Here is a 23,640-nt window from a genome sequence, read left to right as displayed (position 1 = left end):
GAAGAACAATCAATGTGTGACGTTTCACATTCGAGGACAGTCAACCGGCGGCTGACACATGTCCGAAGTCAGAACGATGCGACTGATGGGACATTTCATTGACCCGTCATTTCGGTTGGGACGTGCAAAGAAAGGAACCGAGGTCCATTTATCGCTTCCCGTCATTTCGGTAAACCTACTCTCCGGCAAACGAGGGGATTATCTGTGTACGAGTAAAGTCGGGGATAAAAGTCTACCCTGATTTCCCGACGAGGAAACGAAGGGAGAACACGGATCCACGAAGTTGTAATCGAGTTTGAGACCCTTCATATCGAGGCCAAGGGGAGCAAACGATGTATCTGTCATCGGATGTGGTAAAGCAATGCACCTCGGGCCAAGTATAAGTTATAGACCTCGGGAAACACGATGAACGATTGTGCATGGCGGATAGAGGGCAGTGATACTCGCCCTCAACTAGATATCACGGCGCGAATCTCGCTTGATGTCGACTGCGGATCAACAATTATCGGAAAAAAAAGATTTTTATCTTTTTTAGACTTCTATTAGAATTAAAACTCTCCTGCTATATAAATGGGAGGTTTTTCTTTTCTTGGACACATTATAACATGCGAATCAAAGCAATACCAGTTTATTTTCTTCCTTTTAGCTATTGTTAAAGTTTTGCTCATTTGTTCTGTTCTTCATTCACGACTGGGCTTGAATCGAGGGTCCAACCGAGGACAAGGTCATTAGTCAGTCATAATTCAGGCTTGGCCATAATATTGCAACTGGTTTGAACATTTATTTCATTTCTAACTCATTTATTTGATATTCTTAATTGCTCGTATTGGATTAAATTACATATCCTTAAACCACATACAAATTTAATTGTTACCCAATTTTAGGGTAAACAATCACAGAATTGTAATATCACATTGAGTATGGTGAATTATGTAGGATTGTGTGTACCAATTAAACGCGAGTTAAAATATTCTAAGATTTTATTTTAGAACTATTTTTTCTCATTCTTGTAACCAAACGACCCATAAGAGTTATAATAAAAAAATAAAAAAATTTAAAATATAGAAGATGTCATTCTTTTTGAAGTATATTAAAAGAAAAAGAATATCATATAAAATAAAATTAAAAAAATAATATTTAAGGTGTTTATTCTAAAAACTCAAATTTCGAACTCGTCTATGGTGTATAATAGAAAACATGGGAGTGGGGAGGGAGAGGGGGAGTGGGAATAGAAACCATGAATAAAATAAAAATTTCTGCTACTAAAGAAAAAAAAGAAAGATATGCTTAGCCTAAAAGAAAGGAGGAAATGGGAGAAAAAGCGTAAGAAGAGGAAGAGAGGTGTGGCGACCACTTAATGATGGGCCCCACGACGTATCAGTAAACATGATCCAACGGCTGAGATGTCTTGCCCCTCTTCAATATATTGTCTTCCAATATGTCTCTCTCTCGAAAGAAAAAGGCTTTTCACCATTTCACATCCCTTTTTGCCTAGCGATACATCTTCTCTCTCCAATCCAAAAAAAAAAAGGTGCAATTCTTGTGCATTTTCCTTTGGTCTTCTGTCCCTGTGATAGCTACATGTTGATCCTTACTTGTCGTTTTTCTTGTGTCGTTTCATTAGTTTCTGCTTTATTGTGTTGAAGGAAGATAAAATGATCTGGGTCCGATATCAGCTATATTTATACATACTTAGTTTGAAATGCTATTCGGATGGGTCTTCGCTTGACATTCATAACCTTGTGTCTTTTTTATTGCATTTCTGACTCACATATGGATCTCTTCCCCCTTTTATTAGCAAAAGGCTCTCAATTAGTTGAATTTTGGATCGGACGGGCCCCATTACTTTGCAATGTAATAGCTATTTCTGTGTTTTCTTCCCTCTGAGCCTGCTTGTGTGCACACCTTTCCTTTTGTGAGAGAAAAACTAAATAACGTGAAGCTTTCTTCTCTATAAAGCACAAACTAGTAGAGAAGAAGAATAAGTTGTGGTTTCTGGATAGATTTGTATTTGATTAAGAAAGCTCATTTTATTGGGTGCTGATTACTGTTAAGGTTAATTGTTATTTTGAATCATCAAATGCTCTAATACAGAAGCAAGATAGATGGTGATTTTTATCTTGTACTGAGGCTTCAGTTTTGGATGTAGAAAATACCATAGATGGCAGACGGCGAGGATATTCAGCCACTCGTTTGTGACAATGGAACTGGAATGGTCAAGGTAAGCTCAAGTCTCTGTTGTCCTATAATATTGTGTTAATGATGTTTGTTAACTTGTGATTTATTGTTATTGAAATTCTTATTATACAGGCTGGGTTTGCGGGAGATGATGCTCCAAGAGCTGTATTCCCTAGCATTGTCGGACGCCCCCGCCATACTGGTGTGATGGTGGGCATGGGTCAAAAAGATGCCTACGTAGGGGATGAAGCTCAGTCAAAGCGTGGTATCTTAACCTTGAAATACCCAATTGAGCATGGTATTGTCAGCAATTGGGATGATATGGAGAAGATATGGCATCATACTTTCTACAACGAGCTCCGTGTTGCCCCTGAGGAGCATCCGGTCCTCCTAACTGAAGCACCTCTTAACCCCAAGGCTAACCGTGAAAAGATGACCCAAATTATGTTTGAGACTTTCAATACTCCAGCTATGTATGTTGCTATCCAAGCCGTCCTCTCACTCTATGCCAGTGGTCGTACTACTGGTAATAAATCCTTACTTTTTTGTTAAGTTATTCTGTTTTTACTATGTGAGCTGTCAAGTTATTGATTCTGCTACCATAAGACCTTGTGGGCTTGGTGATTACAATTATTTACTTATGGGATTTCCTCGTATGGACTGATGCAGATACGAGAATGATTGTCTTAGATGTTGTACCAAAGTAGTAGTCTCTTTTTTGTTATCCTTTGCAAAAAACCAATGTCCAATGCTGACTATAAACTTCTTTACTTACCATCGAAGAAACTGTTCATTTGTCAGCTTACACGGGGATTATGTGATTCACTTGTTATTGCAGATATTTGGGGCACTGGACCCATATTTTCTTGCATACATAGGAGCACTTCAGATCATTGCAACTAATTATTTCTTTTCTCTCTGCAGGTATTGTGTTGGACTCTGGGGATGGTGTTAGCCATACAGTCCCCATCTATGAGGGTTATGCCCTTCCACATGCCATTCTTCGTCTTGACTTGGCAGGTCGTGACCTCACTGATCATTTGATGAAGATCCTCACTGAGCGTGGTTACTCGTTCACCACCACAGCTGAGCGTGAAATTGTGAGGGACGTGAAAGAAAAGCTTGCTTACATCGCTCTTGACTATGACCAGGAACTGGAGACTTCAAAATCTGGCTCTTCTGTCGAGAAGACTTATGAGCTTCCTGATGGACAAGTGATCACCATTGGTGCTGAACGTTTCCGATGCCCTGAGGTACTTTTCCAACCTTCAATGATTGGAATGGAAGCGGCAGGAATCCATGAGACCACATACAACTCTATCATGAAGTGCGACGTGGATATTAGAAAGGATCTTTACGGAAACATAGTGCTTAGTGGCGGTTCTACTATGTTCCCCGGTATTGCTGATAGAATGAGCAAAGAGATAACTGCTTTGGCTCCAAGTAGCATGAAGATTAAGGTTGTGGCACCACCAGAGAGGAAATACAGTGTCTGGATTGGAGGCTCTATCTTAGCATCCCTCAGCACCTTCCAGCAGGTTTGCTTTCCCTTCCCCCCTTCCCTCCCCACCCTCCACTACCTAAAAGAAAAAAGTCACAGCGTTTTGTCTGTCTGTCTAATAATTACTTAAATGGAGAAGCTTGAGACAGTTGCTAATGCAGTTTGTATGTCTTGTTTGCCTGCAGATGTGGATAGCAAAGACAGAGTATGATGAAGCTGGTCCGTCAATCGTTCACAGAAAGTGCTTCTGATTTTCCAAGAATGATAATGTTGGTGAAAGCAACATACTGTGGGCTGGACCAGAAATGCAGCATCTTATATTCTAGCTTTATTTTCTGTATTTGTTGTTCTCTGTGTTTTGATTGAAAGGAGTTGATTGCTGGATGATCTTATTCTTTTATTTTTATTGATTTAGAAGTTTCAACTTTCCATAATCATATTTCTATATGCGTCCACCATGCTAGATGGTTTGATGAGGTAACAATCTCATTGATAAAGAAAAGTAATACTAGTACATGATTTCATCCTGAGGTGGAAAGCAAGGAAGCTTGGCTATGATTATTCTCTGTATCACAGAATGGATGGTGATCCCATTTCAAGGGATATGTCTTCTCATCACTAATTGGATCATTGAGAGCACTTCCCAGCCTTTGTTTGTATTGGCAGTCAGTATTGCACCTCTCGGAAATGGTCGGACGTTTGCAGAAACTCCCAAACCCTTTTATTCCAACTGTCACTTTTCGCGTTCTGTCTCTCTCTTCTTTCAGGTAGCTTCTGTCTTCCAGTAGCTTTATGATCCTCTCTGACATATTTCTAACACTTAATCCCCAGTTAAACCTGCATTGCACATATATAATGCTAATAGAATATTGAGAAAATGGAAAGCAAAGTGTAAATAAATACCAACCCTTTTTCATCAACATATTGAAAACTTGCCATCTGTATGATAACATCTTCATCACTTGGAAACTCCTCTGCAATACTTTGTGGTCCATGAGTTAGCAGGTATTCCAATAACATTAGAGCCTTATAAGATGACCTCCAATTTCTTCTCTCAAATTTCGACAATCTGTGCACATACCTAAAATGAATGAATTCCAAATCCAGGCAAGTACAAACATTATAATACAAACCTCTTATGCAGAATATCAACAATCCTCCAATAATCATCAACTTCAAAGGCTGCACGTGATATTAGTCTCATGGTTTGCATATTTGGTGCACTCAAATCTCCATTTGTTGCTTCTTCTGCCAGCCTTATATATATTATCAACAAAAATTAATGATAAGAAGAAACTGACTGAAAATTAAAGATAAGCCAATGAAAGTTAGTTTTCAAGAAAAGTTACAGTTGAGGAGGAGTAACATCTGTAAGAACCAGTCGAGCAGTCCTGATTTTCTCTTTGAGGAACAAGGAAGCCTGCCTTCTGAATTCATGCAACAGAGAAGAATCCATGTCGAATTTGTTATGGGGATAATCGATCAACTGAAATATATATATATATAGTTAGAAATAATTGTCGATGGAAATACAACTAACTACTCCATTAACATAACAAACAACTACTCTATAAAGTGGATTTGCGTATGTAATTGAGACTAATGGAACTATTAGGAAGGCCTCAACATTTGACAATTAGATATTCTAAAGACAAATACCGCAACGTCATTTGTCAAATGTAATCAGGCAGCTGCCTATGTTTGCATTTTCCAGCATTAATTAATTCCTTCAGCGTTAACAAAACAAGAGGGAAATACTGCTTTATAGTACCATTTTACCACTGCAAACAAGTACAAGATGAGAAGCAAATTTAAGGAGTTGTCAGAGTAGGCGTGTTGTCAACATTTCCCTTATGGTCCGGCCCGTTTCGTTTAGAAGCAAGTTATATAGTGCAAGGAATGTAATGTAAGGATTAGTAATTCAAGGGATTCTAATGGAAAGATTATAATATAGGTTGTTATTGTGATGTAAGAATTATTTATTGGGAATCTTACATAAATGTCCCGAATAAGTTTCAACTTACCAATCTCTATCCATTAATCATAAACTTTCCAAAACTAACCAGGCACATATAAAAATTGAAAACCCAAATAAATAAGGTTCTTCCTCTCCAAGAATCATATGCAAAGATCTCCTTCCATATTTTTAAGCGTGGTCAGCAACATTAGATGCAAGACGAAAAGAAAATTTCATGGATGAGGTTGCAAACAAGACGATGAAATACAAAATATATATATACAATATTCTAAAAATCTAAGCAAAAAAGGACCATTTTTCAATGGGTATGGTTGAAATTCATTGAAAACTGAGTCAATATACAAATTTTGAGGAAGATTGGAGGTGATTTGGACTCATTTAGACTTTTAGTATCAAAATTCATAGTTAAAATCGAATTCAAAAAATTCTTCTGCGACACATGTATCACACACACAGATATACATGGATATACATGTGATACACATTTGGTACAAATATAATACATATGTGATACACAAATGATACACAGTGTGATACACAAATTATTTTTTTCATGTTTCATCTTCTACTTCGAATTTTCAATTCAAACCACCTCAAAACTCAGCCAAATCATCCCAAAACTAAGATTCAAATTTCTTAAGATGTACTCAATCTATTCTAATAACACCCACTCAAAAGAAAGAAAATTTGACCTTGTTTTAGCTACAAATAGCTAATTGGTAATATTTGACTAATATTAGTAATATTTGGCTAATATTAGTAATATTTATAAATTGGCCAATTTTTGCAATAAGCTACTTATAAATGGACATAACTGGTAGTTTTTCTTATTTATTTGATGTATGGTCTGTTGTAGTAAAAATTATTATATAGTGTACATTTTAGAGTATGCTTTTATTTTCTAACCAAATAAAGTATTGGTTACTTCATGAAAGGTTATTTTTGTCATTTATTTATATTACTAGTCCCCAGATTCTTAATCCATATTCTATCTCGCATATAATAATACATAAATTCTTGCATAATTTTTGCATGTATTAGTTATGAGAAAAATAACATGTGGAACGAAACATTGTATAAAATAATGTTAACTTCATGTGAAACAGGGACGACTCAAGGATATACGGGGCCTAAAGCCAAAGTTTAATATGATGCCTACATTTTTAAAAGAAAGTTATAAGATATGTTTTTATTTGAAGTCTATTCTTCTAACTTTTTGAGATACAAAGTTATTAATCATCTTTTTTATAATCAATTTTCTCTTATAATTCCTTTTCAATTGATAATATGACCAACTCATTTAATCTTTCTTGAGATATTATTGATCTCAGATAAGTGAATAGCGCAATAGAAGTATAGAACTATTGGAAACTTAAAATTATTGTGGAACACTTGAACTAATCAAATCCAGAAAAAGAAGATGAGTAATGAAATCGTGAAGAAAGAAGATGAGTAAGAATATTTAAGGGAAAGACAGAAAATATGTAAGGATTTCTGAAATATGAAGAGATCAGGGAAAAGAAAGATTGACTTGGACAAATTAAGAAAGGGAGAGTAAAAGTTTGACACGTTACCTAATGAAGGGATAAAAAGTGAAAAATTAAAACGTTGGAAAAATTATTCATCTACTCATTTTAACTAAGTCAAATTATTTTAAATATCTAAAGTACTTTTTTTCCTTTTATATTAAAAACTCGACTTTTATATTAAAAGTACTAGATATTATTTTTTAAATACCATTAAGCATATTATTTTTTAAAAATGGGGCTTTCCAAATTTGAGAGCCTAAGGCACGAGCCTTACCACTCAAAACATTAGAGCCGGCTTTAATGTGAAAGGAAAAGTGAAACCAATCATTGTATTGACAATGTTAAATTTTGTGTGGAGATTGTTTTTTCCATTTCTCCCAACCAAACATCACTTTAGTTCATTATTTTAAGCAATTATCTTTATTCTTAAAAATAATTTCAATAACTTAAAAAGATCACAAATGTTAGAGGTGAAGGATACCTACCACATGAGGCGTCCTCTCTTGTCAGTTTGGTGGTATTATTTTATCAATTACTCCTAGAACTTTCGTACTTTTATATAGCTTAGTGAGAAGCCGCATAAGATATGAGGTATCAGCTCTAGTTTACCACTCATTCTCGACTTCTTTTTTTGAGTAAATGACATTGTATGGCCTCTCAAAAAATGTATTAGCCAATATTTTTATCATTGATCCGAAATGACCTTCCAACCTAATTTATTTACAAGTTGTAGCCACCTTCTGTTCCCAATGTATTTCTCTTCCCAAGGCCACCTTTATTCCTATCCTCTTTCTTTTTCTTTCATTGTATTTGATGCATAACTTTTTTTTCCCAAGACCAATTTCATTCTCTTTCTCTTCCATTTTATCAAATTAAACCTAGGTAATTTTTTCACCCTCTTTCTCACCTCTTTCTTTTTTTGTACTATCTTTGTCTTTATTTTTTTCTTTCTTTGGCTATTTTTCTTTTTCTTTTTTCTTTTTTTATTTTTCTTTCTCTATCTTTCTATTCAGATCTATATTTTCTTTTTCTTTATTTTTTACTTCATACTGGAAAAGCTTGTTTGAGTACCGACAAAACTCAAAGAAAGTTTAATTCAAATCTTAAAAGAATTTATTCTATTAAAGCTACGGTGAATAATAATAGAGTGACAGTAGAAGTCGTGAGATTTTCTAGTCAAAGCTTTGTGTATTTCTAATGGTGTTTTATTGGTAGTTATAGTAATTTTTATGAGGATATGAAATTGTATGGTAACTCAGCAGGTTTTTCTTTTTTTGTAAGAGTAATTGCTTCTTTTCTTCTTCTTATTTTTCTTCTTTGGGTCATAATGATATTTTATGAGTGAAGATCTTTTGAAGTGGGTATTGGTAGTAGTTTTGGGTTTAATGGGATGGCTAAGCAGTATTTGTATTGCAATTTCATATAAATATTATATATACACAGTTATACAATGTATACGAATTATATATGCAGGTACATAAAAGTTATACATGCACGAAATTATATTGTATCTTTGTATAAAAATTGTATATATTGCCATGTAATGTATAAAAATTGTCTACGTTAGCTGTGCATTCTTAGTGTATATTGAGTATATCTCGAGTGTGTGTTTATCCAAAGTGTTATATTGAGTGTACCATGAGTGTATTTGTGTATTATGAGTGTATAGTCTTTTTACATAATGTATAAAAACTGTATATACATCCCCTTTTATTTTTTTATTCTTCTCATTCTTACTTTTCTATTTCTTCTTCTTTTTGTGATAATTTTTTTGTATAAATTCTCACTCTTTTTTTCTTTTTCTCTCTTTTAGACCTTAATTCTTTAGGTTGGTTGGTGAAATTATGGATTGATAAGGCTGGTTCAGGGATGGGCGAGTCTGATTTTTGAAAATCTATTTTTAGGGGTACGAGTAGGGCAGTGCAGTGGCGATGGTGGTGGCACTGCAGCGACAACCACAATGCAGAGCGGTGGGTGGTGGAGTTTTCTACGTGGATGTCTAACAGATGATAGAAAAGAAAAGGTGGATGGAAAGGATTGTGTTTTAAGAGTTGCATATGCTGACCATTCTATGCCAATAACATACGAAGCACCACACTAAATTTGGAATTTTATATAGTGTATAAAAATTATATATACACAATTATATATTGTATAATTTTTGTATATAAAGTGTATCGTACATTGTTGCAGTGTATCCCCAATGTATGTAGCCCGAGCGCTTTTGTGTATCCAAAGTGTATAGACTGTTCTACGATGTATAAAAATATATATACTATTTTACGATGTGTAAAAAGCGTATATATTTTATACTAGTGTGCACATGAACTATAGTAAAGTAAAATATTTGAAAGATTCTGGCTTTGTTGTTTAAAATTATATATGTTTTGTATAAATGATATTATATGTTGTATATCTTTTGTATAGTGAGATCATAGTTGTATATGTTTTTGTATAGTGACCGTGTATAGTTTGGATGTAATTTAAGCACTTTAATTTCGGAAATGCAAAGAAGGGGTGATCATGCAAGTGCTCCCCATTATAGTGATTTTATAAACTTTTAATTAATTATCTCACTTACAATATGGGCACATCTTGAACTCGTATAGGAAAAGGCACAAATCAATTTCTTAGCATTATCTTTTTCAAACTTTGAATTGAAATCTATATTAATGTGTATAAAAAGAATGTAATGTTTCCAAACATGTGTAATTATTGTGTACGCGACACATATCCCTTTTGTCCCTTCCATTTTATCGGATGTCCCCGAAATGACCTTTTGTCCCTTCGATCAACTAGCAAAAAGTAATATTTATGATAAAAGTTTTATTTTTATATTCTTCACAGGTATAAAATATTAATATTTAAATAGCATAAAAGCCAAAAAAAATGATGAATGAAGAAAATAAAAGCCAAGAAGCCATAATGATTTTCTCTTCTTTTTGTTTTTCAATTTCACACAGCCCTCTATATTCTTTGAAATATCAAGGCACTAAATTAATTTCTTTTGTTTATTTAATTTTTTTTGCCCTTGGATAAAGCTAGATCTGATGGGTAGTTAAAATTGGAGTAAATGTAAAATCCTTGTACGCGTATCAAGCAGTTAATCTTCAAGCAAAAGAAATACCAGCCCCCAAGACTGGTTTATAGGGTTCTCCAACCGCAATTGATGGGGCTGTACATAAGTAAGCAGAATGCTTGTAATAATCATCACCAAGTTTGCCATCAAAATTGAACATTTCGAGGCATTGGACGCTGGTGAACTCTTAGATCAGCATTTTTAGCCAAGCCACACATAGAGTACCCTTTCAAAAGTCAAATAAAATGTTGGGTCTACTTGATAGGTCTAGTACCAGTAGCATCGCTAGAACGTAAATGCAGGCCATTAATGCCGTCACAGCTGCAGAAAATAATTAGTCAATGCTTAGATCCCTAGCAAAAGGAAGAAAATACAGGGACAGCGAGAAGGACTAGGAGAAACGGTGAGGACAACATAGGTCCCAGCTTAACAAGGAAATGGCCACTGTAAACAAAGACATACATTGTCTCTAAAGAAACCATTGCTAGTATTTGATAATCTCGCTGTATAGACTTAAGTTGGCATAAGGCAAAACTTGGGGAATGGAGTTACATCTGAGCTTGAGAATATCGTGCTCATACAAACTCGGCAACTATAGCCAAACTGTTAGCCGATAAGATGTAGTGCAAAAAGGTGTTAAACGTGCTGAAGCATCATGAGTTTTGAGACTACATATTGGTGCTGCTCCAAATTAATTTGCCTGAAAATAAACGGCACTCAGCTGTAGATTTTCCAGATGCCAATTCTATAGCCCAATGACATGAGCGCCAACTCCCACATCATGTTGGGGATGCTTAACAGATTTAACTTTTGATCCAGGTATTTCAGTTCAATTAACAGATATCTCGATCATTGGAACACGAAACATCGTGCATAAGTAGTGTATACGGTCGAAGTCGAGCTTGATTTCGACTTGGTAGATTAGGAACATGGCAACCACGGACTGAAGACCGACCTCGAGTCTCACTGAGCTAGCACCCGAGGTCGGAAAACCTGCCTTCGAGGAAAATTGAGTTCGGTGTCGACCTTAGCCTCGAACGAGCTCGAAGATAAATAACAAAAGACCGAAATATCCGCGACCAGACGGATATTAATTTCGGCACGTATCAGCAGGGAACCGGTAATCAGCAAATTAAGAGATTTTTACCTTTTATAGAAATGTAGCTAGAATATGACTCCTCTACTATATAAAGGGAGTATGATAATTCATTCAACACATTGAACACGTATCCCAAAGCAATAAACTGTTATTTTTAGTCATTATTATCTTATCACTCTATTCCGGCATCGATTGCAGCATCTTTGACTCGAGGGTGACCAACCTCTAAGGCCAAGGTTGTTCAACCAGCGTGGTTTATATTTATTTTTTTATCATTTATTTCAATTTAAATCTAATTTCTCATTTTTGTATCAAGTTAGAACACATATCCTTAAACTCGCATATAAATTCAATTGTTATCCGATTTTGAGGGTAAACAGTTTGGCGCCCAACGTGGGGCTAAGGATAATAGTGGTTATTTAATACAAAAATCTCCATAACACACACTGATTTACACTTGCTCTTTGAAGTATCTTTGATTCCAGGCTAAAATACAAAAATGGCAAACTCTCAATCAGCACCTCTGCATGTTGACAACGGGTCCGGTCACCAAGGTGAAAATAACAACATAGCGCCCGAGATATCGCCTGCTGATCCCGTTGGAATTCCGATCGCAAATCCGATTGACGCTAATTCACAATCGAAAATCATAGTCAAAGATGATCAACTCGGGGCACCTTTGGGGTCAGTCTATCCCGTCAGAACCCTCGACAGAGTCAAGAGAGATATCAATCGCAAACTGAAGCCAAACAGGGATCGGTATCAGCCGTATAACGGAGATCAGAGAAGCAGCGGGTCCGGGCGAAACTCAATGAGAAACAAAAGAAGAAATGACCAAAGTCAAAGCAGACGGGGGCTTATGACCTAAAATGGCTTCGACAGGTCCAAAGACGCACCGAGGCTATCGGAATATAACTTCAATGTCGATGCTGCCGCCATTATATCAGCTATCGGGCGCATCAAAGATACTAAATGGCCTCGACCTCTACAGTCCGATCCAACCCAAAGGGATCCTAACCAGATGTGCAAATATCATGGCACTCACGGTCACAGAACGGAAGATTGTCGACAATTGAGAGAGGAAGTAGCTCGTCTATTCAACAATGGGCACCTTCGGGAGTTCTTGAGCGACCGAGCCAGGAATCATTTCAGGAACAGGGATTCTAACAAACAGGAAGAATAAGAAGGACCTCAACACGTCATTAACATGATCATCAGAGGGGTTGATATACCACATGGGCCAATGTTGAAACGCACCAAAGTATCTATCACTAGGGAGAAACGAACTCGAGACTACATACCGGAGGGAACTTTATCTTTCAACGACGAGGATGCGGAAGGGATCGTGCAGCCCCACAATGATGCACTGGTAATATCTGTACTCGTAAATAAAATTCGGGTTAAACGTGTGTTAATTGATCCAGGTAGCTCAACCAACATCATTAGATCAAGGGTCGTGGAGCAGCTCGATCTACAAGACCAAATCATGCATGCAGTTCGAGTTCTGAACGGATTCAACATGGCATGTGAGACAACCAAAGGCGAAATAACGTTACCAGTAAATACGGCCAGGACCATCCAGGAGACTAAATTTTATGTGATCGAAGGGGACATGAGGTATAGCGGTTTATTCGGGAGTCCATGGATCCACAATATAAGGGCGGTGCCCTTGACACTACACCAGGCACTGAAATTCCCAACACCCCATGAGGTCAGAATAGTCTACGAAGAACAGCTAGCTGCGAAGGAAATGTTCGCGGTCGAGGAGGTGATATCGGCATCTACAGTTTCGACATCGAAAGGCCCAAACCAGATGGTAAAAAGCGGGGCCACATAGTAATCACTGATACCATCTTCAGCAGATTTGGGCAAACAAAAAGAAGTCGAGGATGATGATTATGGGGTTGCCAGATCTTTTATAGCCCCCGATGATTTCGATGCCACTAAATCGACGGTCGAGGAGCTGGAACAAGTCATATTGCGAGAAAGCTTGCCCAATCTAAAGGTATACCTGGGCACGGGGCTAAACTCCGAGCTCAGGGAAAAACGCATTCGATTTCTTATAACTAACGAAGATTGTTTCGCTTGGTCCCACCTCGATATGACAAGAATCCCGCCGGAGATAACCACTCACAAGCTAAGCCTGGACCCGAAATTTAACCCGGTTAAAAAGAAGAGGAGACCCCAGTCCGAGATCAAGCATGCTTTCATCAAGGATAAGGTATCTAAACTTCTTAAAATAAGGTATATTCGGGAGGTTAAATACCCGGATTGGGTAGCAAACGTAGTGGTAGTCTCTAAAAAAGGGAATAAACTAAGAATGCGTGTAGACTACAAAGATTTGAATAATCCATGCCCCAAAGACTCTTTTCCTTTGCCCAACATCGACCATATGATCGATGCCACGGCCGGCCACGAGATCCTCAGTTTTCTCGATGCCTATTTTGGGTACAACCAAATACGGATGGACCCTGGTGATCAGGAAAAAACTTCCTTTATCACTAAACACGACACATTGTTATAACGTAATGTTGTTGGATTAAAAAATGCTGGTGCCACTTACCAACGCCTAGTAAATCGGATGTTCGAGGAACAAATAGGAAAATCAATGGAAGTTTACATTGACGACATATTAGTTAAGTCCCTGCGAGCAGGGGACCATTTAAAAAATTTGCAGGAAACCTTCAACATTCTGAAGCAGTACAATATGAAGCTGAACCCAGAAAATGTGCATTTGCAGTTGAGTCGGGTACGCTCCTCGGATTCATGATATCCAATCGGGGAATCGAAATCAATCCCGATAAAATCAAAGCCATCGAAGATATCACGGTCGTGGACAATGTAAAGGCCGTGCAAAGGTTAACCAGGCGAATAGCCGCCCTGGGGTGATTTATTTCGAGGTCGTCCGATAAGAGCCACCAATTCTTCGCACTGTTGAAAAAGAAGTATAACTTCTCGTGGACCCCGGAATGCCAACAAGCTTTGGAGGAACTCAAGAGGTATTTATCGAGCCCATCCCTGCTTCACATACTGAAGACAGACGAACAAATGTACTTGTACTTGGCAGTTTCAGAGATAGCGGTAAGTGGAGTCTTAGTTCGGGAAGAACAAGGTACGCAATTTCCAATTTACTATGTTAGTAGGACCTTAGGTGAGGCCGAAACTAGGTACCCTCACCTGAAAAAATTGGCGCTCGCTTTGCTAAGCGCCTCTAAGAAGCTAAAACCGTATTTCCAATGCCACCCCATATGGATCGTAACTACTTACCCATTGAGGAACGTTATACATAAGCCCGAACTCTCGGGCCGATTGGCCAAATGAGCCATAGAAATAAGTGGGTACGATATTGAGTATCAACCTCGAACCGCCATTAAGTCTCAAATTTTGGCAGACTTTGTGGCCGACTTTACACTGGCCCTGATACCCAAGGTCGAAAGAGAGTTATTGGTTAACTCAGGAACTTCCTCGGGAATCTGGACCATCTTCACGGACGGCGCCTCAAACGCAAAAGGGTCCGGACTTGGCATCTTATTTTGGCATTGCCCGAATTAAAGGGCTACGGCCGTGCCAGGATAACAAAATTCGAGGGCACAAAGCTTATTTGGCATTACCCGAATTCGAAAAGACTACGATTATATAAATAAGGTTCGGAGACGTCCGAGACCCATAACAAAAATAAGGCCTTCAAAAAATCTTCATAACCGATTCTAAAGGCTACCCTCGGCAAATTATAAACCTAAACTACTTTGGGGAAAATTTTTCGGTAACACTGAATCCCCACGATGACTTAAAAAAATAATGTTAAAGGCAAGGTTTGTTCGAACCTTCGAACATAACCTAACTATTTCGTGCTAAGGCATTTCGATCTTTGCGAATACAAATAAAAAAGGAAAGGAAAAATTCAAAAGCTGTGAAAAGGAAAAAGCCTTATATATATATCAAAAATTCCTTTTACAAGAGCTGAATAGCCCCGATACAAATTCTTTACAAAGGCCGAAACGGCCTCAACAAAAAGATGATACAAGAAACAAAAGGCAAAAACGCCTAAAATAATCCTAAATGGCCTAGTCTTCATCAGGGGCCACATCATCTCCTACGGGGTCTTCGCCACCATCGGACTCACCCGAATCTTCGGACCCCTCGAAATCTTCCTCCTCGGGATAAGCCAGCTTCCTGGTCTTGGCTTCGTATATCTTGGCATTCTCGATTTCAGCTAATAAATCAAAATCCCGAGCATGGACTCCCTCGAGGGCCTCCCTTCGGGATTGCCACTTCGCGTGCTTCACCATATTCCTCGCTTGGTCCTGAGCCGCCTCGGCATCAGCCTTGTGCTAAGCCACCCTATCATCGGCCTCGGCCCTGACCATGACAACCTCTAACTTGGCTGCCTCAAGATCCTTGGCCAGATTTTCTTGACCGGAGACAACTGAGTCCAGCTGAGACTGATGCTCCTCAATCTTTTTGGCTTGTACTGAGGTTTTTTCCTTTGCAGCCCAAAGCTGGACCTCGGCCGAAGCCAACTATGCATGGGCAGTCTCCTTTTCCGAGGCCAGACGGTCCATGTTTTTCTTCCATTCTTCAGCCTCAGCTTTCACCTTGTCCACCTCCACCCGGAGCTGCTCGATTTGGTCAAGTTTCTTTTGAGACCGCGTGTTCGGGTCGTTAGACACTGTGTCTGAATCATCGTCACTAACTTCAAATGCTTGTCTTACCTGGTCGACTAGGTTGGCATGTTCCTTCTGAGCCGCTTCTAACTCGGCCTAGAGCTTCTCACTAAGGAGCTTGTAAGCATCCTTGTTCTCAATAAGCTCTCGTGTCTCGGCCTCGTGTTGGTTTAACTCTTCCCGATATCAGACAAACGTTTCGTGATGAAGCATCGAGGCATGCGAACACAAAGAAGAATTACGATTGTTTGCAACTTAATCTAAGTACATAATAAGAAGGCATTCGTAGTTACCCGATTCAACGCCTGTTGAGCATCGTTGAAAAGATAGGGGGCCTCCACCTCGTCTATTTTGTCCTGATCCTCTTCGGTCACCAGGCATCGAAGATAGATGGCAACCCCCATGGGGGCGGAGAGAACATGGGCATCCTCTAGTATCGATATGATGATCGACCGCTTCCGGTCAGGATCTGCACTCGGGGCTGGGAACCGGTCTACTAATCTCGGACTCGAAGAAAATCCGCTGGCTCCCGAAGGTGGCATCTTCTTTGGTACCCGTAAGTCACCTAACCAGGTGACATCCTCCGAGGTGGTAGAATGGAAGCCATCGAAGAAGTTGTTGAAGGAATCTGCCGCCCTTTGAGGCCCCTCATTTGGGCATCCTTTTAGCATCTGGGCCTCGTTTATCATGGAGTTGGTGAATGATGGTGACTCGTAAAGATCTATCACCCCGAGCGCATCCTTCGGGGCATTTTCCTCAGCCTGAGAAGTACCGGTCGTGGTCTCCTTGTCGACCTCCCTAGCTAGGGGAAAAATGGCCTCGCCTTTCGTTGGTTCGGAGGCCTCGGCCACTGCCTCCTCATCGGCTACCCTGGTTTGAGGCAACTCGGTACCGCTTCTCACGCGGATCATTAGCTCGGAGGCTTCTTCTTCTTCTTCGGACTTGTACCTCAATCAACTGAGCGAATCCGATGGGACCTCTCGGGCGCTGGTACTTTCCTTGAATTTGCGCACCAACCTCCTTTTTGGTTTTGTTTCTCCGAGTTCGGAGAATTCGGAACCCTTTTCCTCTTCTTCTCTTTATCCTGCCTCGGAACAGATGGTTCGGGAAGGATGTCTTCATCGCTGAAAGGGAGCCTCATTTCAACATCTTTGGGAAGACCTACAAAGGAAGAAATAGTGAGAACGAATGCAACTAAGAAAACTAAGTGTTGATTCACTTAATAGAGAAATCTCACCGTGAGCACGGGCCTCCCACCAGCCCTTCGAAAGTTTGTGCCACGCATGCTCGGAATAGGGTTTTTGCAACACGATGCCCTCGACCCACTCTTTGAGTCGAGGAACTACATCCGGCATCCAAGAAACAACTGCATCACAAAGAATCGATAAGAAGAAAGGAAAAAGAAAAATGATAAACGAAATCTTAAAGGCAAGCTTATACTTACGCTTCATGTTCCATTTCTCAGGATATGGCATGTCCTCGGCCGGGATTAAGTCCGAGGTCTTCACTCGAATGAATCGGCCCAACAAGCCTCGGTCCTGATCCTTGTCGATCCTCGAGAATGGGGCCTTACTAGCCCGACGGGTAAGTTTTATTAGCCCCCATCGAAAAGGTCGGGGACTATACAGGCGCATCAGGTGGTCGATGGTGAAGGGACACCCCTCGAGTTCTCTCACGAAGAAGTGAAGGAGAATTACAATCCTCCAAAACGAAGGTTGAATCTGCCGAATAGTCACCTCATACCTTTTGCAGAAAGCTATAATAACTGGATCTAAAGAACCCAATGTGAAAGGGTAAGTGTAAACACTTAAAAGATCCTCAACGTGGGTGGTGATCGCTTCCTCGGGCGTAGGAACCACCACGTTCTTATGGACCCAATTGCAGTCCTCCTTGACCTTGGCGAGGACACTGTCAGTGACCGAACATATGTATCTCGAGACCGGCTCGTACTGACCCGGTACCGAGGAGGTTTTGTCAACCTTGAAATTGGCTCTGGTTGGGCACCCCATAGGGACGAACATCTTTAGAGGGGGTTTCAGTATCGGTTCCTCAGTAAAAATAGGCAAAACGTTCTCAGATGGTCTCGAGGAAGAAGGGTTTTCTTTTTGAGGAACGGTTTTTGAAGTCTTTGCCATTGCTTTAAAATAGAGGAGAAAAGAAAGTGCTAATAAAAGAGGAGGTGTGTTTAGCAGACAACTTATGTAAGCTTTCAAAAAACCAGAAGATAAGAGTGATGAAGTTTCTTAAAGCACAAGAGCAAAAGTTTGAATGTAAAAGTTCTAAATGAATGGATGAAAGGGTATTTATAGTTTTCTCAAACGGCGGTTTGCATCCTGAAGTTGCCGACCATTAACTGACACGCATTTAATGCCTTGAAACCTGGACCGACGGGACGTTTCAACCATTCTTATCACTTACGTTATGATTTATCGAAGTGAGAATCGGAGGCTCATGATTTTGTCACTTACGTCATGATATATCAAAGTGAGAATCGGCGGCTCATATCGTTTCTCGTCATTTACTCTCCAAAAAATGATGGGACTATCTGTATACGGTCGAAGTCGAGCTCGATTTCGACTTGGTAGATTAGGAACATGGTGACCACGAACTAAAGACCGACCTCGAGTCTCACCGAGCTAGCACCCAAGGTCGGAAAACCTACCTTCGAGGAAAATTGAGTCCGGTGTCGACCTTAGCCTCGAACGAGCTCGAAGATAAATAACAAAAGACCGAAATATCCACAACCGGACTGATATTACGGCGAGAATCTCGGCACGTATCAGCAGGGAACCGGTAATCAGCAAATCAAGAGATTTTTACCTTTTATAGAAATGTTCCTAGAATATGACTCATCTACTATATAAAGGGGTCTAATAATTCATTCAACACATTGTAACACGTATCTCAAAGCAATAAACTGTTATTTTTAGTCATTATTATCTTATCACTCTGTTCTGGCATCGATTGCAGCTTCTTTGACTCGAGGGTGACCAACCTCCAAGGCCAAGATTGTTCAACCTGCGTGGTTTGTATTTTTTAATTTTATTTTATCATTTATTTAAATTTAAATCTGATTTCTCATTTTTGTATCAAGTTAGATCACGTATCCTTAAAATCGCGTTTAAATTCAATTGTTATTCGATTTGAGGGTAAACAAGTAGACTAGCTCGACGTCAAAGCATCACCTGTAATAATATGCTTTATTATGTTCTTCGACGGTTAGATATCTCAGGGAAAAGAAAGAAAAGAAGTTACAGGGAGCACCATAAACAAAACATACATACATAAATAAATAAATAAATAAATAAATAAGAGAACCACACAAGTTACCACTTCAGTAGTAGCCAGCATGTTAACATAGTTGCCTAGGGTGGAGAGAGAAACACGATACCGTTTTTTTTGGAATGATAATGTTAGCCTTCTTTTCTTAATAGGTGCTTCCTAGATTGCTAAGACAGAAAAGTATTGAAAAGCCAAATCAAAACCTCATTTGAAGCAAAGAGCACCCCTTGAAATCCCAATGTAGCCCAACCCTCGTTAGATATTGTAAGCAGTATATGAACAAGAATATTGAACTATATCAAACATATGTTTCTTCAATCTTCTCCTACAATTTCGGGATGTGAAACAATGAGAAAGTATAAAAACGGAGTACTAAATTTGTCACGACCCAAAATTCACTATAGGTCGTGATGGTGCCTAACGCCGCCGTAAGGCAAGAATACGGTGATTTATCAATTTAATTACCCATTTTATTACTTTCGAAATCATATATTTTAATAAGGAAAGAGACTTACACTTCTAAATCCACGGGAACGTACAACATTTGTAGTTTAAAAAAGAAATGAAAGACGATAATAATATACGAAACCGGGAGCATCAACTAGGATAACCCCGAAACCCGGGAGCACCTGCGGATCAGTAGCCGCTTCTGCGGCTCCGCACCTGCGGAAAAACCATCGCAGGTGCGGCTCCAGCACAAACCAATAGCCCTCGCTTCTGCGCCCCCAGTAGCGCACATGCGCTTCCGCTTCTGCGGGCCTCAAGCGCTTCTGCGCTCGCGCACCTGCGCTTCCATGTCCACTTCTGCGGCCCAGGCTTTCTAGGCCAACCTCCGCTTCTGCACTCCAATGGTCGCACCTGCGGTCTCTGCCCAGCTCACTTCCAGCCTCTTCTGCGGTTCACTGCCTCGCTTTTGCGATGAAACTTCCGCAGAAGCGGTTGCACCAGCAACCAAAATTCTCTAGCTTTTTCTTAAGTCCAAAATCCGATCCGTTAACCATCCAGAATCTAGCCCCTGAGACCTTGATACATTACGAACTTAGTCGAGGCCTCAAATCACGCCAAACAATATCGAAACTACGAATCGACGATCAAAATCCTTCTTTAAACTTTCAAACTTCGACGAACGCGTCAGAACCATACCAAAACATTCCAAAATGATGCCAAACTTTGCGTACAAGTCATAAATCACAATACGAACCTATTCCAAGGCTCGGAATCCCAAACAGACATCGATAACACCAAAGCCCACTTCAAACCAAAGTTAGAAAATTCTTAAACCTTCAAAATGCCAACTTTCCAAAATAAGCACTGAAATGTTCCTGGGTGATCCGATACTCAACCTGAACATACATTCAAGTCCGAAATCATCATACGAACTTATTGAAACCTTCAAATCTCAATTCCGAGTTCATTTATTCAAAAGTCAAACCTTAGTCAATTCTTCCAACATAAAGCTTCTGAAATAAAATGTTTTTTTCCAAATCAATTCCGACCACCTGTACAAGTCATAAAGCATGAAGTGAAGCTACTCAAGGTCTCAAACCGCCAAACGACGCGCTAGAGCTCACAATGACCGGTCGGGTCGTTACCTTCTCCTCTACTTAAGCATACGCTCGTCCTTGAACGTGCTAAGAACTGCTCCAGAGTTGCCCCCAAGATCACTGTTCAACACCTTGTGCACCTACCCGTGCCACCACAACCCAGTTGAGCACATTAACTCGAGCCAGACTAAAGATTCTCCCTTCTATTTAGTCAATAAGCCTTAGAACCAAATTCCATCCTCCGCATTTCTCTTCAAGACCTGATTATAACATACGAACACCGTACCAATCACTACACACTGTACCAAAACATGATCGTACATTTGTGCTGAAATCACACCATGCAGCACATAAGTCGGTTGCCCATAATAACATCCTCCGACCACAATAGCTGAAGTTTCACGAATCTGATGCCCGCAATACACCTCATAATGCATATAAGCCATGTTCCAACTCTCGCAATACTGCCACGACTAAAGAGATGTGTAGAAGCTCATAACCACCTGCTGAATCAACAAATCATGGAGTCTCTCCTCCTGACAAGGATCATTACCTCATTTTGAACTGAATAACGATATTTGCTCTTTAATATATCTTATATAAATTTGATTGCACTGATTTCAGGTCCAATAATCTCGTCTCACCCAACACAAGCTGCTCAGGCAATAAGCCATCTCACACACTGACCCAGATCTTGTATGACGTCATCAATGCACCAACAAGCTACAATTTGAATATGACACTTAAAGGAGAACAGACTCTAGAAAAAGGAGCTACCCGGCCCGCGTAACGAATAAAACGGCTGAAGAGACGCTATGAACTTTTCTTAGAGAATGAGAAACAAATACACAAAAATAAGTATAGGGAACCATACTCAATATCTCACTGTTGTTGCGTGCAAACCGATCCAAACATGACATTGTTGCGGCGTACAACCCAATCCAAACATGACAATCAGTAAGGAAACACCCAACCAGCCGTAACGCTTATACTTACGAAATGCCCAAATATCGATCACAAGCACGCCAAGTACATAATACAAATCCATGGGGAGATGGATAGCGCCATACGTTACAAAACTCAAGCACGACTAAGGTGCGATAAATGACCTACATCTCGAGAGCCATCCTGCTCATATAACACCACAAGCTACACGGGACCTCAACACATGTGCGAATAATCAAGCCGTCTCACAACCCACATGGCACAATAGAGATTACACGGAATAGCTGACGACGGGAATAACATCCAATGCCCGACGACTTCTCCGTAAGCAATGCTATGACAAATGAATACATCCGACCAGACGTAGAGCACACATTCACATCAGAACCACCAACGGACCTCAAGCCTATTCTGATCATACTATATTGGGCCAATGACCTTCCAATGGTCCACAATGGCACCATTCATGGCACACACTAGTAGTCGTCCACTCCAGACCAAACTCCCACAGTTTACAACCAAGGAATAGAGCGCCTTCCGGGCATAAACTCTCACATTAATGATAGTACCAAAAATCTCCGTACTTGGTTTCAATCTTTAACAATCAAGTGACTAACATGTCACACTTATACAAATTTCCCAGTGGGTACGCTCCCACGACCTTTCGCACAGGTAGCAAAGTCTGCACCTCCATACCACCAACCGTACTAATCTGTAAAGCAATTCAAGAACCCGCAATTCAATACACAATGCTCCTTCCACAGAACACCATTCCCAGGTGACACTAGGATAATGTCAGCTTACTCTGAACATCTAAATTCTTCCCAGCTCATCCGAGCTCGTGACATTCTTGTCAACACCGAACCGCAACCTTGATCCTGAACTTTCAAATTCCCATGCCGCTCACTGCACCTATCATGCCGCTACGCGAGAACACCGGAATTCATCATAATCCCTGAACTACTAGTAGAATAAACACTCCATTGGCTAGAAACCTTTCACTTAGCTCATTACAGAAGAAACAATGCAACACGCAACAGAATTCCCCAACCGCAGACAATACAAACCTCAAGTCGCAGTCTAAATCGTCATGACTCTTCCAGAATCCATTTACACAACAAGGCCATTTGAATCAATTACCTCCCAAATCAATCAAGTTGTGGTGGCTGTCAAGCCCACACATACAACTATAAACCACATGTACAACTTCACACGCTGAAGGAACTGATCATTGCCACAATCATGCTGATTCAACCATTACTAACCGACCTAACTTCCTCCAGTTTACTCTTGACTTGACTTAGAAATGATAATAGCTCTATTCAAAAACATAACAAACCAAATCTACACTCATTCTGAGTGACCCGTATCACGAGACCACATCGCCTCAATACTCATGATCCATCCCATACCCTATTTATGCACACAATAGCATCTCTAACTGGTACACCCATTTTGCAAGACCTTCCGCGAATCCGAAGCTATTTCTTTCTTTCCTCCAATAATGCACCGCATACCCGAAGATAACATAGAACATTCCATGTCCTGTTTGTAATCCACTGCAAAAACTCGATCTTTAACCACACAACGGACCCGGAATCCTTAGGCACTGCACTTTAATCCTTGAACCCACTAGGACCGTTGTTGAGAGTCACCCACTCTGACCTGGTCTCGAATATAATCAAACTCCAATGCGTTGTTGGCAGATGATCACCCTCTCAAAGAAGCAACCGGCTGAATTCATGTCATTGCACATCACATCCACAAGAAGCATAAACTCCGAGTCTTCCAAAACTGCACATGAATTGATAAGGCGAAGTTTAGCACATAACCATCAAGTT

At 39.8% G+C, this 23,640-nt stretch overlaps 2 protein-coding genes and 1 long non-coding RNA gene across 8 annotated transcripts; 2 read left to right on the top strand and 1 right to left on the bottom strand.

Annotated features, from left to right (window-relative positions):
• The first annotated feature begins 1,440 nt into the window (after window positions 1-1,440).
• Window positions 1,441-4,113, top strand: LOC104095657 (actin-like). 4 transcript variants are annotated; one of them, XM_070185573.1, is made up of 5 exons: window positions 1,441-1,528; window positions 2,149-2,221; window positions 2,311-2,704; window positions 3,103-3,716; window positions 3,865-4,113. In XM_070185573.1, exons 2-5 carry the CDS (start codon window positions 2,162-2,164, stop codon window positions 3,928-3,930), a joined length of 1,134 nt encoding a protein of 377 aa, XP_070041674.1. In that variant the 5' UTR covers window positions 1,441-1,528; window positions 2,149-2,161; the 3' UTR covers window positions 3,931-4,113. The 4 variants fall into 4 exon arrangements, with proteins under 4 accessions (XP_070041674.1, XP_009600120.1, XP_018626102.1 ...); XM_009601825.4 differs by having other exon boundaries at window positions 1,447-1,531; window positions 2,150-2,221; XM_018770586.3 differs by having other exon boundaries at window positions 1,484-1,557; window positions 2,150-2,221.
• LOC104095659 (ENTH domain-containing protein C794.11c-like) lies at window positions 4,036-7,688 on the bottom strand. Of its 3 annotated transcripts, none has more exons than XM_070185575.1 (5): window positions 5,029-5,194; window positions 4,813-4,935; window positions 4,587-4,748; window positions 4,162-4,516; window positions 4,036-4,122 (listed from the first exon to the last, which is right to left on the bottom strand). In XM_070185575.1, exons 1-4 carry the CDS (start codon window positions 5,133-5,135, stop codon window positions 4,201-4,203), a joined length of 708 nt encoding a protein of 235 aa, XP_070041676.1. In that variant the 5' UTR covers window positions 5,136-5,194; the 3' UTR covers window positions 4,036-4,122; window positions 4,162-4,200. The 3 variants fall into 3 exon arrangements, with proteins under 3 accessions (XP_070041676.1, XP_070041675.1, XP_018626108.1); XM_070185574.1 differs by lacking the exon at window positions 4,036-4,122 and adding an exon at window positions 7,672-7,688 and having other exon boundaries at window positions 4,145-4,516; window positions 5,029-5,165; XM_018770592.3 differs by lacking the exon at window positions 4,036-4,122 and adding an exon at window positions 5,339-5,433 and having other exon boundaries at window positions 4,145-4,516; window positions 5,029-5,165.
• Window positions 7,689-7,778: 90 nt separating this feature from the next.
• Window positions 7,779-9,539, top strand: LOC104095660 (uncharacterized). Its single transcript, XR_686159.4, has 2 exons — window positions 7,779-8,068; window positions 9,000-9,539. It is a non-coding gene; the product is annotated as an uncharacterized lncRNA (long non-coding RNA).
• The last annotated feature ends 14,101 nt before the right edge of the window (window positions 9,540-23,640 follow it).

The sequence above is a fragment of the Nicotiana tomentosiformis genome, chromosome 9 (genome assembly GCF_000390325.3).
Source record: "Nicotiana tomentosiformis chromosome 9, ASM39032v3, whole genome shotgun sequence".
Taxonomy (NCBI): Eukaryota; Viridiplantae; Streptophyta; class Magnoliopsida; order Solanales; family Solanaceae; genus Nicotiana; species Nicotiana tomentosiformis.
This window is presented reverse-complemented; position numbering and strand designations above follow the sequence as displayed.

Bases quoted from the DNA above. Each gene is read 5' to 3' on its own strand.
- LOC104095659 (XM_070185574.1), bottom strand. From the start codon at position 5,135: ATGGATTCTTCTCTGTTGCATGAATTCAGAAGGCAGGCTTCCTTGTTC. The intron at 4,749-4,812 runs GTTTGTATTATA...GTATGTGCACAG, and splicing joins GTTGATATTCTGCATAAGAG to ATTGTCGAAATTTGAGAGAA. The intron at 4,517-4,586 runs GTTGGTATTTAT...TGTGCAATGCAG, and splicing joins CAATATGTTGATGAAAAAGG to GTTTAACTGGGGATTAAGTG.
- LOC104095657 (XM_070185573.1), top strand. From the start codon at position 2,162: ATGGCAGACGGCGAGGATATTCAGCCACTCGTTTGTGACAATGGAACT. The intron at 2,705-3,102 runs GTAATAAATCCT...TTCTCTCTGCAG, and splicing joins TGCCAGTGGTCGTACTACTG to GTATTGTGTTGGACTCTGGG. The intron at 3,717-3,864 runs GTTTGCTTTCCC...GTTTGCCTGCAG, and splicing joins CCCTCAGCACCTTCCAGCAG to ATGTGGATAGCAAAGACAGA.